The sequence below is a fragment of the Mustela nigripes genome, chromosome 7 (assembly GCF_022355385.1).
Source record: "Mustela nigripes isolate SB6536 chromosome 7, MUSNIG.SB6536, whole genome shotgun sequence".
Classification (NCBI taxonomy): domain Eukaryota; kingdom Metazoa; phylum Chordata; class Mammalia; order Carnivora; family Mustelidae; genus Mustela; species Mustela nigripes.
The window spans coordinates 1,620,546-1,634,659 of NC_081563.1; the positions used below are offsets into that span (position 1 = coordinate 1,620,546).

Sequence of the window (14,114 nt, forward strand, 5' to 3'; positions counted from 1 at the left end):
CAGAAGGGACCCACATCCCTGCCGCGGTCACCCACGCGGCTGCTGCGGACAGGGGGAGGGTCCAGCCACAGTGACTTTCACCGGTTTGAACATGAGTCCAAGCTGTTGCCACACCTAATCTCTTCATTACAAGTGGTAAACACTAACACACAGGGACAATCAATCCCACATAACCTCTGGCTCTTTCTGGGAATTCAGAAACCAGCAGGTAAGCTAAATGCTTACGTTCCTTTCTATGTTTAAAAAAAAGAAAAAAAAACCCGGCCTCTGAAGACCACCGATGACCTCCCGGAACCACACAGCCCTTCCCAGCAAGGACTGCATGCAGGCCTGTCAGGAAGCCTGGAACAGAAGGTGCTAGGCTAAGAAACACGCCCAGGCCAGCAGGGTGGGGCACGGGGTCAAGTCTCCAAGCACCCTCTTGGGGGTGGGGCGGGCACCAGAGATGACGCAGGAAGCACACCAGCCTCGGGGGTGGGAAAGGACCCGAAAGGCCCCAGCTTCTCGGGAAGCCCACCGCAGAGCCGACGGCCGCAGGGCGCCCGGGCCTTCCCTCTCTGCTTCACCGCAAGCACCTTGCCCAGCGCCGTCCTCCGGCTGCGGGCTCTCCTTCGAGCCTCGGCGCACGGGTCTCTGAACATGACCGTCAGCGAGGCTCACTGCACGTGGGCCTTCATGAAACAGAACCAGCTGCAAGAACCACCACCTGCGGGGAGCCCCGAAGAAGGGCCCATCGGGGGTCACCGAGCCAGAATCCTCTACCAGACGCAGCGGCCTATTATTTTTTACTAGCAGCGGTCGGAGCGACATTGCCTGGTGACACATTTGAATACTGCCCTGAACTGGATCCCACACAGACAGAGCTGGAAACACAACCAAAGGTCAACCTCTCCCACAGACTGGCCATGTTCCCTGTTACATCCAAGGGCCTCGAGAGCCTTGAGGGTCTCTGGCAGCCTGGGGGTCGGAGGTCAGGGAACTGAGCTCAGTACTTGCCAGGGTAGGAAAACCCATCCATCAGGGACACCTTAGTTAGATGTCACTGATGAGCCCAATTCTGCCATGTGCTTTGCAAACAAGCTCTTCATGCCCTTGAAAGCATTTAGAAAAATCTCTGAGAAATGCAAGAAAGCTTTTAAAACAGCATCAGCCTAGGACGCAGCCGCCTGGGACGCAGCCGTGGAAGGTGGTGGGAAGAGCCAGAGTGAGGAGGACGCTGGTGCCCCCTGCTGCCCAGAAGGGGCCAAGAGGGAGCAGTCCGGGACCACACACACACACACACACACACACACACACGCAGCACAGACCTGTGCAAGCAGACACACGCACAGGTACACATGACAGACAGCATAGACATAACAGACGTAAGTCACACGTGACAGACATGACACACAGGACATAGAGACGCAAGAAGACACATGGCAAAGACACAAAGACCCACACGACAGATGTGCGACAGAAATGACACACACGCAGGCACACGGTCTGATACACAGGCACACGCAGACACATGGGCACACGACAGATAGGACACACCTAGGCATACTCGAGCACATGGCAGACACACCAAGCTTGACAAATATGACACAGACATGGCAGACACACGACAGACACGCATGACATGTGACACGCGCAGGCATACGGCAGACACACAGACACAGACATGCCTGACCGATATGACACACACGCAGGCACACAGATGCGTACAACAGACACGCATGACAGATATGACACACATGCAGGCACACAGACACACACTGAGAAGAAAAGGAAATCAAAGCGGCAAAGTCACGACGTTTGAAAACAGCCTATCTACTGAGTTTATCTGAAGCATCTACTTTCTTCTCAAGGAACCTGCGCGAGCAAAGGAGCCAGAAATCAGGAGTCAGGCTGCACACGAGGGCCAAGGCCCTACCGGAAGCACCTGGTGAACGGGAGCCCAGCGCCGGGGTCGGGGGCCAGTGTGAACACCTGCAGCGGCGCAGGCAGGAAGTGCTGGGAGGCACACGTGCCCCGACGTCCCTGGGCGACCCCCACGCCGCTTGGGGGCAGTGGCACAGCCTCCTGGGGCAGGACAGAGCAAGGACAAAGGCTTTCCTTGTGTGCGGGACACAGGCCTGTCTCCCAAGGGGACCTATGGTGGACCACACCCAGCCGGCCATGTGCTCAGCCACGGTGCAGACTTCCAGCCAGGCCCTGGGGCACAGCTGAAACCGCTTCCGTCCTCCCACGGGCCCTCACTTGGCTTCTGGGAAGACGCATTTGCCTTGTAAAATTATCCGAAAAAAAAGCTTGAGTTTGGTTTTTCTAACCTTCATCCATGCAGAAGAAGTTCCCAGAAGAGTTCACTGTCCATACAACTCTGTCCCCACCGCCCAGACTGGGAGGTTCTCATAATCATGCTGGGTGACGGTGACCCATCTCCCCAACTGCCACAGACCCATCCACAGTCTGGGACCGCCTGCGTCTGTCACCTGCGCCTTGCACGCCAGAGAGGGAAGGGCGCCGGCTCACGTGCGCGCAGAGACCTAAGGGAGCTAGCGCAGGTACACGACAGATGTAAGGGAGCAAGTGCACGTGTGTGCCAGAAGTAAGGGAGTGAGCACATGTGCGTGACAGGTAAGAGAGAGAGCGCACGTGCACAAGAGACGTAAGGGAGCGAGCACATGTGCACACAGAGGTTAGGGAGTGAGCGCATGTGCATGCGGAGACATAAGGGAGTGAGCGCACGCACAGGACGTGTTCAGGAAGCTAGCACAGGTGCGTGACAGAGACATAAGGGAGCGAGCGCACGCGCAGGACAGAGATGTAAGGGAGCGAGCGCACCTGCTCGCAGTCTGGTCAGAAGGGGAGTTTGCCCGTTTAGGTCACCCTGACCTGCTGCCAGTTCCTGAGAAGCTACTGCCCGCATGTGGTCACTGCTTTGGTCCTGGGGGTAACTGAACACGGCCCCTCACCAGCCCTCCCAAGCAGAACAGAAGCTACGGAGGGAGGCCTTCTCACATGCAGTTTCAAAGATGACTTGAGTTGGATTCTTGGGTGGCTGAGCACGGGACTCTCAGTTTTGGCTTAGGTCATGACGCCGGGGTCCTGGGACGGCGCCCGCACCGGGCTCTGTGCTCAGCAGAGTCTGTTTTCCCCCCCTCTTTGCCCCTCCACAGCCCCGCACCAGGGGCCCGTGACGGCCACCGCTATGTGACAGCTTTCTGCGATCCGCTCCTGGGAGTGTGCGGGCAAGACCCCAGGCCTGCTTCTAGCGGACAGGGTGCGGCGAAGGCGCTGCGATGTCCCTCCCGCGAGTCCGCGGTGTTCTGCGGCAACGCTCAAGGTACGTGGGAGCTAAAATGAAGGTCAGCTGCTGTTAAGTTACTCAAAAGGGAAATTGGTCAAAAAAAGTTTAAAAGTCACTTTTCCAGAAGGGGACTGCCTCTACTTTCAAGGTCCCATGCCCCAGGGCGGAGGCAGAAGTCGCAGCAACAGCACAGTGGTGGGGAGACCGTGTCCCACAGGCGGGTGCAGGGACAGCCTTACACAGAACGGCGTCAGGCTTCCAAAGGGAGGAGCCACAAAACCACAAAGAGCAAGAGAGCCGGGGCGTGGGGGCCGGGGTCTCAGTGTCAAGTCTGTCACATCCCAAATGGCCAGGGAAGATTCCGGGTGACGGCGCCGCCCCATCACAGTTGGCTGGACGTAGGGACCTCGATCTGAGGCAGGGCACAAGGAAGAAAGATACAGCAGCCTCTGCCAGAGAAGCCCCCGACACACTGCGACGGGGGAGAAGGGAAAGCCCAAGAGGGCCTCTGGGGAGGTTGTTCTCAGCAGTGGAAGAGCGCCAGTCGAAGCCACAAATAGATAAAGAACATAGGGGGCTCAGGGGCAAAAGAACCTTCAGAAAACAACTTTATTGCCCCAAAGACAATAAGTGTTAAAAACACAAAGGTAGGGGCGCCTGGGTGGCTCAGTGGGTTAAGCGTCTGTGCCGGCTCAGGTCATGATCTTGGGGTCCTGGCATCGAGTCCCACGCCGGGCTCCCTGCTCAGCGAGGTGTCTGCTTCTCCCCTGCCCCTCCCCCCTGCTCATTTGCACTATTTCTCTCTAATAAGTAAATAAAATCTAAAATAAAAAAACCAAACCCACAAAGGTCTATGTGAACTTAAATAGAAAGACCCCTGTGAAGAACCCCCAGGGAGCAGAGAGTCCCAGTGCAGGTTCCTAGACACGGCGCGCCCGGGGCCCCAGGCAGCAGCAGCAGCAGCAGACAGCCGCACACGCCAGCATCCTGAGGCCGGGTCAGGAAGGGGAGGACACGCAATGTGGGGCCCGTGTGCAGAGGCTGCCGAATGCCCATTAGCCAGCCGGGCCTGCTGACACTGGCGGAAACACCGTAGAGACTACAGAGCACAAGACAGACCATACTCCGCTGACAGAGAGATGGACCGTGGGGTTCTCCGCAAAGCCAGAACGGGAACACCAGCTACGGACAACGGCAGAGACAGGAGAATGGAAGAAGATGCGTGGCCGGCTGGGTGCCAGACATCTAATCTAGGTTGGCACAAACGTCAAAGGCCCCAAAGACTAAAGAGCCAAAGAGCACATAGGGAAGATGCTTACTAGGGCCAAGGATCCCCCCACGCACACACGCGTGCACACATGCTAGCACACACACACGTGCATGCACACAACCGGCTGCCCTCCCAAACGGCACAGTGAACTAACGCAGGACCCCTGTGTCTCTCATCAGAGACCCTTCAGCACATCAGTCCCCTGCCCCAAGGGGTCCCCGTGACTGGAGCAGCCGCGACGCCAGCCCCCGGTCTCAGACCGCAGGCCACTGACCTCGGCTGGCTTCCCTGCGCTATCGCAGCTGCTCCGTGGCTGCAGCGCCTCTGTCCACCCTCAACCCCTCTAGGTCACGCACTGATCCATCAGCAACGGAAGACCCGTGCTGCGGGTGCGTGGCAACACCTGCGAGTACTCACGTTTGTTGTAGCACGTGGCCAGCACACCCTTGTCGGCAGGACTGGTGCTAATGTGCCAGATCTCACCCACTTGATGGAGGAGGACGTTTTTACTTATAATGTTGTTCTCGTCATCGAAGTCTACGATGTGGATCTACAAGCACAGTAACAGCACATCAGGACTTGACTTCCCACGTACCTTAACTAAATACAGTGATCACAAAGAATAATCAAAAGCATCTTTAACATTTTTACTTAACTTACTGTTACCACACCAAGAGCATAGACTTTTATGAGCTCACCTCCCTGGGTTCTTCCCAAAAGACGGGTCTGAAATCCCCATGGAGTTTTTTGTTTGTTTGTTTTTTGGTTTTTTTAAGTACGAAAATGCTTAATAGTCAAATGCAATTCAATGTGTCCAACACTTTCTCATAATCACAGAAGTTAATATTCATAAACATAAGGCAGAGGCATTTATTTGGCACCTAACTTAGCCCACCTAAAATAGTCCTTTAGCCTGCCATTTTAATCTGATCCAAGATACTATTTTATTTTCAGTTTTCCAAGAAACTGAAAACATATCCACTAATACTACTTGCCATTCTTTTTTTTATTATTTTTTTATTTTTTATAAACATATTTTTATCCCCAGGGGTACAGGTCTGTGAATCGCCAGGTTTACAGCACTCACCATAGCACATACCCTCCCCAATGTCCATAATCCCACCCCCTTCTCCCAAACCCCCCCCCCCCAGCAACCCTCAGTTTGTTTTGTGAGATTAAGAGTCACTTATGGTTTGTCTCCCTCCCAATCCCATCTTGTTTCATTGATTCTTCTCGTACCCACTTAAGCCCCCATGTTGCATCACCACTTCCTCATATCAGGGAGATCATATGATAGTTGTCTTTCTCTGCTTGACTTATTTCGCTAAGCATGATACGCTCTAGTTCCATCCATGTTGTCGCAAATGGCAAGATTTCATTTCTTTTGATGGCTGCATAGTATTCCATTGTGTATATATACCACATCTTCTTGATCCATTCATCTGTTGATGGACATCTAGGTTCCTTCCATAGTTTGGCTATTGTGGACATTGCTGCTATAAACATTCGGGTGCACGTGCCCTTTCGGATCACTCCCCATGGAGTATTTTTAAGTGTGCAACCCACGTAGCCCAGCCCCCCACACACCCGGTGCTAAAGAAACAAGGCAGCGAAAGCTCCGTCCCCAGGTGGCTTGGTCAGGCCAGGGCTGTCACTAGGGCTGGGGGTGTCAAGGGTTGTGCAAATGAGCCTAGAGCCTCAGGGCTGCCCGTGGCCGTGGGGCACATGTAGCCGCCACCCAGCCAGAATCAGGGCACCCACACGGTGCTCACGCCAAACAAGGCCTAACTCAGTTCAGGCACCAGCAGTGAAGGAGTTGGGAAGAGGCGAGAAAGCGTCACACACACACACATCTTAAACATTTTTCCATAAAGGAGTCCGACGGCTGCCAATGCTCACAATCGCACCATATGTAAACATGAGAGTATCATATTTCAGCCACGGAAGGTTATGTATGCTCCCTGAGTGATATTCTGGACAATTTTTACAGGAATAAAATGATTGTCACATTCATACTTTTATCAGTATCTAAGTCAATGAGGAAAATAAAACATTTGTTTTAAAAATGAATTTATACTAAGAAATTATTCATGGATCTTCATGAAGATCTATGTCCGGAAATGTTCACGGCGGCATTGATTATGGCGATGAGAAATCAGAAGTCAGCTGAATGTCTGGCAATGGGGAACTGCTCAAATAAATTGTGGTATTTGACTATAACGTAATACTACAAGCCATTCCATATGCTATAAAGGACCGTTTAGTGCCAGGGAAGAGGGTCCGTAACTTATATTTAAGGGGAGAAGAATGAGCAGAGCCGTGTGAGGGCTGCAGGCGGTGTCTGCGTGCATGATCCAGGGGACAGCCAGGAGGTACACGGTCGGTCACAGTCGGTCACCCCCAGACAGCGGGACCACGGCAGGTTCTTCCTTCACTTCTTTGGGGGCTTGTCTGTAGTTTCCACATTTCGTGTGTGATTAATATGCACCACTTTGCGATCGGAACATTAAATGCTGTTTTAAAAAATGTTTCCATGGCATCCAAAAGCCTCACACTCCACCCTCAGTTCAAAGAGCCTGGTTCTAGTCTTCACGACTTCCTCCTCCACCCGGTTTGGACGGCAAAATAACCTCCGGCCCCGACAAAGGGTAGCTCTGGACCCAGAACGCAAGCCCCACGCTGACGCTGCGAGCCCGTGTGGCCCCGCGCCTCCGATTCCCACAGGCGCGCTGAAGATGAAGGATCACCAGACACCGAGTGCAGGCGTGCCCGGCTCACCACGGCGCACACTCGGGCCTTCCCCCCTCCTCTAGGGGAAGAGATGAAGAATCGTTGCTGTTACTTTTACTTTTAAAAAACTGCTTTCAGAGCACCTGGCTGGCCCGGGGGATGAAGCGTCTGCCTGCGGCTCAGGTCGTGACAACAGGGCTCTGGGATGGAGCCTGAAGTCAGGCTCTGCGCGGGGCCCCTCTGCAGGGAGCCTGCTTCTCCCCCTCCCTGCCTCCACCACGTGCACGCGCTCTCTCTCCCGATCCCTCCCTCTCTCTCCAATAAACAAATAAAATCTTTTATAAATAAATAAATAATAAAAATTACTTTCAGCAAGCTCTTCCTGCCACGTAGCCCAGTGCAGTTTCCACACTGGGTTCAAAGGTACAAATCACGTTATCTTAGAACTGTTTCCTCCCCACACATGAGGGAATTTAACCCGTAAACACCTTCTCCCTCTGGGGACATGTTACACATTAAAAAGCTATTAACAATTACTAAGTAATGAAGTGATTCCTGAGAGAAGTATCTGGTGGACTGAAGTTAAACACACACGTGTCCTGAGACCCAGGAGCCCACTGCTGGGCCTGTACCCAAGTGACACCAAGGCAAAAGACGGGCACGGCACAGCTCACAGCAGCTTCGCCGGTGATCGCCAACAACGGGACACAGCCCAGCCCGTAACACGGGCTGAGGAGCTATAGGTGACAGTGGGGGCAGTACCATGGCCATGGCATGGGGCTGGGGGTGTGCACAAGTGTGTAAGATACACTGGCTGTTCACTTCAGACACACAGGATGCCTCACATGCAAGTCCACCAGACTGAGCATAAGAACAAAACTAAAAAGAAAAAATTTTAAAAAGTCATTCTTTATTGTATCCAATGACTTAAACATTTAAAAATAAGAAATCTGGGGGCACCTAGGTGGCTCAGTGGTTTAAAGCCTCTGCCTTCGGCGTGGGTCATGGTCTCAGGGTCCTGGGATCGAACCCCACATCGGGCTCTCTGCTCAGCAGGGAGCCTGCTCCCCCCCCCCCCGGCCTGCCTCTCTGCCTACTTGTGATCTCTGTCGGTCAAATAAATAGGTAAAATCTTTGAAAAAAAAGAATAAATAAGAATTCTGTGATGCTGATGAAATAGTGACAATCCACACAGGGAAGGCTACAGTAAAATCAGTAAATGCTGAACATCTGAATCGTTCTTTCAAAAGATTTATTACAATACATAAATAGAAACTATATAAATGTTGAAACTGAAATAACTGGATTTCCTAAAACCTGTCCCAGAAAAAAAATGAACAACACAAAAATGATGGAGTATTAAATAGTTCTAAAAATCATGCAAAGCATGGGGCGCCCAGGTGGCTCAATGGGTTAAGGGCCTGACTCTTGGTTTCAGCTCAGGTCTGGAGCTCAGGTCCGGGAATCCGGCCCCACAGTTGACTCCGCGTGCCGCAGGGAATCTGCTCCTCCTCTTCCCTCTGCAGCCTACCCTGCACATACCCACACACATGCTCTCTCTCTCAAATAAATAAAATGTTTTTTAAAAATCATGATAAAGGGAGCACCTGGGTGGCTCAGTGGGTTAAGCCTTTGCCTTCAGCTCGGGTCATGATCCCAGGGTCCTAGGATCGAGCCCCGCATCGGGCTCTCTGCTCAGTGGGGAGCCTGCTTCCTCCTCTCTCTCTGCCTGCCTCTCTGCCTACTTGTGATCTCTGTCTGTCAAATACATAAATAAAATCGTTTAAAAAATCATAATAAAGAACAATTATAAACACAGAAGTTTTATGAAAGCATAAATTTCACGAGCAGAATATAAAGTGGCTTGCAATTATATAAAAGTCATGTGTGAACATAGACTACAGGGCAATATACAAAATTGGGAATAATTTTTGTGTTGCTACAGTAAAGAGGAAATTTTTTTCTTTCTTCTTTATTATTTGCACATTTCCTGCTTATCTGGAAATCCATGAAGACCGAAGAAAATGAATGAAGGCACTTCTATGTACTATTTTCCTGTTCCCTCATCTATCCCTCTGCAAGGCACCCAAATGCCAGGAGGCCCACAGGCGGACACTCCAGAGCCCCGTCGGCAGAATTCCTGTTTGCTGGCTCGGTCGGCCCACCGTGAAGAAAGCCCAACGTCGTGGCACCGATTCACAGCACCCCGCCCGCGGACCTCTCCCCCAGTCCGGAGCCTGTGGCTGCCAGCCTCTCCTGCCCGACGCCCCCCAGGTCACTCTCACCTGGGGAAGCCTTCCTTCTCACCACCTCGCCAGGATGCCCTCTTCTCCGTGTGAGGACACAAAGCCCATGCCGTCCACATGCCGTCCACATGCTGTCCAGGCCTTGGAGCCTGATCCCAAGTTCCTCTAGGCTCCCTTCTGCACTTCTGGGCACAGGGACACAGCAGGAAGGAGGGACGGGTCGAAGACCTCCCCCTCCCACCAAGTCCGTCTCTCCTGACCTGACGCGCTCGGGTACTGCTCCGGCCCGTCACACCTGACGGTCCTCAGATTCTCCCACACATCCTCATTCACAGTTTCCAGACAGGCCACAGGATGCATCTTCGTGAAATGTTTTAATCTAGGCATGTTCGGGAAGAACGGTAAGACTCACCATAAACAGAGATCAAAGTAATACTGGCTAGCCTGTAAGACGGGCCAGGCGCGATGCTATCTGACACACATTATCTCCATTAATCCTGAAAAGAGCCATGAATAATCATCAGCCACAATCTACAGGGGAGGAACACAGGCTTGGAGAGCTGACATACGGTGTCTCCTGCGGTTAGAAGCAGGAGTCCAGAGCATGTGCTCTGAACCCCCAAGCCATCCAGGGCACACCGAGGCCCCTGCCCTCCGCACGGCAGCAGGAGAGCAAAAATCAGCCGCTGCCGCCAGAGAGGGAGGCCATATCTCCAGCTGCCTGTTCTCAGGGCACCACCGGCTCCCCGGCTTACACTGGGCGGGCCAGGAAATATTCTGTGCAAGACATCTCTGCAGTTACAGAGCAGTTCTGAGAACAATGCAAGGAAAACACCACGGTGTGTGCACACGATTACAGGGGTGCAAAGGAAGGAGCAACTAATATTGGTTAAGAGTCGGGCAGACGCGCCGCCGTCACCCTAAACTCTCCACACCACAGCTGAGTCCCTAAGATGCTTTCACAGCTTATAATGAAGATCAAACTTGTATATTGTGAATTACTATTACCTTTAAATAGTCTTTTAAAGTTGGATTTACTAGTGCTGGGCTAGGGGCACAGATGACTATGGAAAGTTAGGAGTAAGAGTCATACAGTTCATTAGGAAGCCGGTCAAGATGTCGACGCTCCTCATCTTCCTGGGGAACGGGGGCTTCAAGAAAGGAGTCCCTTGCCACAGACCCAGACTCCGCCGTGGCCCGGGGCCAGGTCTGAGCCGGACTCCAGGCCACTGCACTGTCTCTCCATCTCATCTCTCCCACTGAACTGAAGGTAAACAAACTCTTACAAATTAGAAAGAAAACAATTTTAAATATGGATAAAATTAGAAATCAAAAATGAAAAGCTTCCTTCCTAGGGAACGTTAAGGTTCCGGTGGCTGGGCCACGGGCACGTCTCCCTGCTGGGGCCCCTGAGCCAGCGGGATGAAAGGTCTGGCCCGTCCACCACCGCAGACCTCACACCACACTGTCCACCACGAGACACGAACAGGCCCTCCCGGCAGTTCCTTCCGAAGAACATGGTGCAGCAGGCACTAGACCTGGAGAGGGCGTCCTCTGGCGGGTCTCACACCTCCAGAGCTCTCTCCTCCTGGCTCGAGGCAGGACCGCAGGCCTCACACCTCCAGCGCGCTCTCCTCCTGGCTCGAGGCAGGACCACAAAGCTCCATTTCAGCATCAGTCCACTCTGCTTCGGGGGGATACACGGAGTCTACCGTGATCTGGGACCAGGGGACCTGCGCCCAGTTTTGATTTTGCCGCTTCCCGGCCGGTGGACCCTGTGCCGGTCACGCACTCTCTGGGCTCTCGCTTCAGCGTAAGTATACTTAGGAAAATGGATTCCTAGGATTTCTTCATTAGACTTGAAACACAGTGATCCTTCAGCTAAGACTTAAACCGATCGGTTCCTGTCAAACACGCTACGTGTTTCCCGGTGCTCACTGCGCCCGTCGGCTATCACTTACCTGTCCGTATTAATACTCCTTCCCAACGCAAATAAGCTCCAGTGTATGGACAGCCTTTGTCCATGAAGCCAAACTACACTTGGGAGCCACAAAAAAGAAAGAAAAGAAAAAGACCCACATTCCACACCGTCCTTGTGCCCAGTGGGGGCACTTCTTGGACAAGCAGCGTCCTCGTGCGCGTGGGCTACTGTAACGAACAGCACAGGCGGTGCCTACACACAGGGGCATGCAGTGCTCACACCCCTGGAGGCGGGAAAGCCGAGCTCGGGATGCCACAGCATGCTTGGGTCTGGGGGAAGCCATCCTCCGGGGTCCGATGACCACCCTCTCCCCGTGTCCTCACGTGGCAGAGGAGTAAAGACACTATGGGTGCACCCCATTCACGACGGCTCCACTGCCATGACCTAAGCAACTTCCAGGGGCCCTACTCGCTCCTACCATCACCGGGGGCTGGGTTCCAACCTCTGCACCGGAGGGAGACCAACATGCAGAGCCAGCAAGTGGGCAGGACGGAGGTCCTTCGCTGAGGCTGGCCCAGGGCTGGAGAAAAAGCTGGGAGCTAACAGGTCACTGGAAAACCCCCAGCAGTCTCTATCATCCCATTTCTAGACAGAAGCCCAACAACTGAAAAGCTATAGAGTAGAACTCTGTTTTAAAAAGAAATTCTGAGGGGCGCCTGGGTGGCTCAGTGGGTTAAAGCCTCTGCCTTCGGCTCAGGTCATGATCTCAGGGTCCTGGGATCGAGGCCCACATCAGGCTCTCTGCTCAGTGAGGAGCCTGTTCCCCACCCCCACCCCCCGCCTGCCTCTCTGCCTACTTGCGATCCCTCTCTCTCTGTGTCAAGTAAATAAATAAAATCTTTAAAAAAATAATTAAAATCGAAATTCTGAGATGTAATCAATACTGAGAAAAGGGGGTGGGGAGGGGCAGCAGAAGAAGGGGTGAGGGAGGAGAGGGGCTTCCGTTCCAGGTCAGGGCAGGGGCGCTGAGTCTCGATGTCTGACAAAGGCCCAGGTGTTTCTCGAGGTAGCCGGGGCCACGGAGGACGGAGCTCGCAGACAGATGCGGCTGAGGAACGAAGCTGACCGTAATCAAAACACAAACACAGGAAAATGGAGTTTACAAATTAAAAACAAAAGTTAGAAAGGAAAAGATCAATCCAGGGGAAGAAGCCACTGTGTGTCACCCCCTTCAGGGACCCACCTTCTCCCTGAGCGTGCGGGGAGAGGATGAGTCTGCGTCCTCCGTCACGCTGGCTCTTCCCCCAGCGGCGGCAGAAGCGGGAAGTTAGCGACAGGCAAAAGGAATCTTGGGGAAAAGCCCATGCAGAAGCGAACCCCTTGTTTGGAGTCTCTGCCTAAAGCCCCCACCGGACAGCCAGCGAGCACACGGCCTCCGCGGAAAGCGGCCCACCGTCCCGCCCACCCCATAAGGACCAGCAAACGAAGGACCTACACAGCCATCCGCTCCTGGCGCGGAGCCGCGTGCAAACTAAGGGCAGAAACTAGAGCAGTTCCTCTGACGGAGAAAACAGGCCAGCGACTGTGACAGCTTCAAAAATTTCCAGAAAATAGCCCAGCTGAATTAATTAGGACTGGTTCAGGGACTGGCACTTTCTAGGGAATTAATGACTGCGCAGGAGCTACTGGCCCGAGGCGCAGCCGGGGGCTGTTAACCCTCACCAGCCAGCGGGGCCAGCCGTGGGAGGCGGGGGAGCAGGGCCGCAGGGCCAGGGCCCCCGATCTGGGCGGCGCTGCCTGATCTGGGGGCAGCTCCCAGCACTAGCGCCGTGGGTGTGGGTGTCTGCACGGAAGCCTGCAGGACGCCTTCAGGCCACGAACCCCCCCCGCCCCTCCCCCGGTGCTGCAGGTGGAAGCAGGAGGGGGAGGCGGGGGAAGGAGAGCAGCTGCGCTCCTGCCATATTCCAGCTCGCCCGCCTGCGAAAAACCCCAGAACTGCTCAGGACCAATCCCCTGCCTGCTGGGAAATGAGGTCAATGACCCCCACCCACCGAGGTCGCAGGCGTGGGAATGGCCCCCACCCGGCCCTGAGCAGCGCCCCGCTTCCCCGTCCGGCAGATGTGTGTCTCTCTGAACCGCAGTCAGTGGGCAGCCTCTGGGGCACAGGACCCCCTTCCCTTCCCAGCCTGTGCCAGCACCCAGGAGGTGGTGCTGGGGAGGGCACAGCCGAGCGGGCGCCACAGGGACCGTTGCTAGCACCCTACGAAGTCCTGTTGCTCCATGTGGAGGCACAAAGCCGGGAATCCCCATCCTCACCGACCCCCGGAGCCCGGGTCACCCTCACTGTCAGCAAACAAGCAGGGACGGCCTCCAGGAAGGAGGGCTGGGAGGTCAGGGGGAGCCAGTTTTCTCCCCTTACAAATGCGCTCCAGAACCCTGTTCTGATGAGAACAGCGGTGGGCGGGGCACCTGGGTGGGGAGGTGGCTGAAGCGTCTGACTTTTGGTTTGGGCTCAGGTCATGATCTCGGGGTCGGGGGATCAAGCCCCACAACGGGCTCCATATTTGGAATCTGCTGGAGATTCTCTCTCTCCCTTGGCCCCTCGCCCCTGATGCAGGCTCTCTCTCTCTCAAATAAATAAATCTTTAAAACTAA

At 54.0% G+C, this 14,114-nt stretch overlaps 1 protein-coding gene across 4 annotated transcripts in view; it reads right to left on the reverse strand.

Moving 5' to 3' along the window:
- EIPR1 (EARP complex and GARP complex interacting protein 1) overlaps nt 1–14,114 on the reverse strand; it is a 123,608-nt gene that overhangs the window by 89,572 nt on the left and 19,922 nt on the right. For all 4 annotated transcript variants that reach the window (XM_059405083.1, XM_059405082.1, XM_059405080.1 and 1 more), the window contains one exon: nt 4,980–5,112. In XM_059405083.1, coding sequence (XP_059261066.1) covers nt 4,980–5,112 — 133 coding nt within the window. The remainder of the gene's footprint in view (nt 1–4,979; nt 5,113–14,114) is intronic.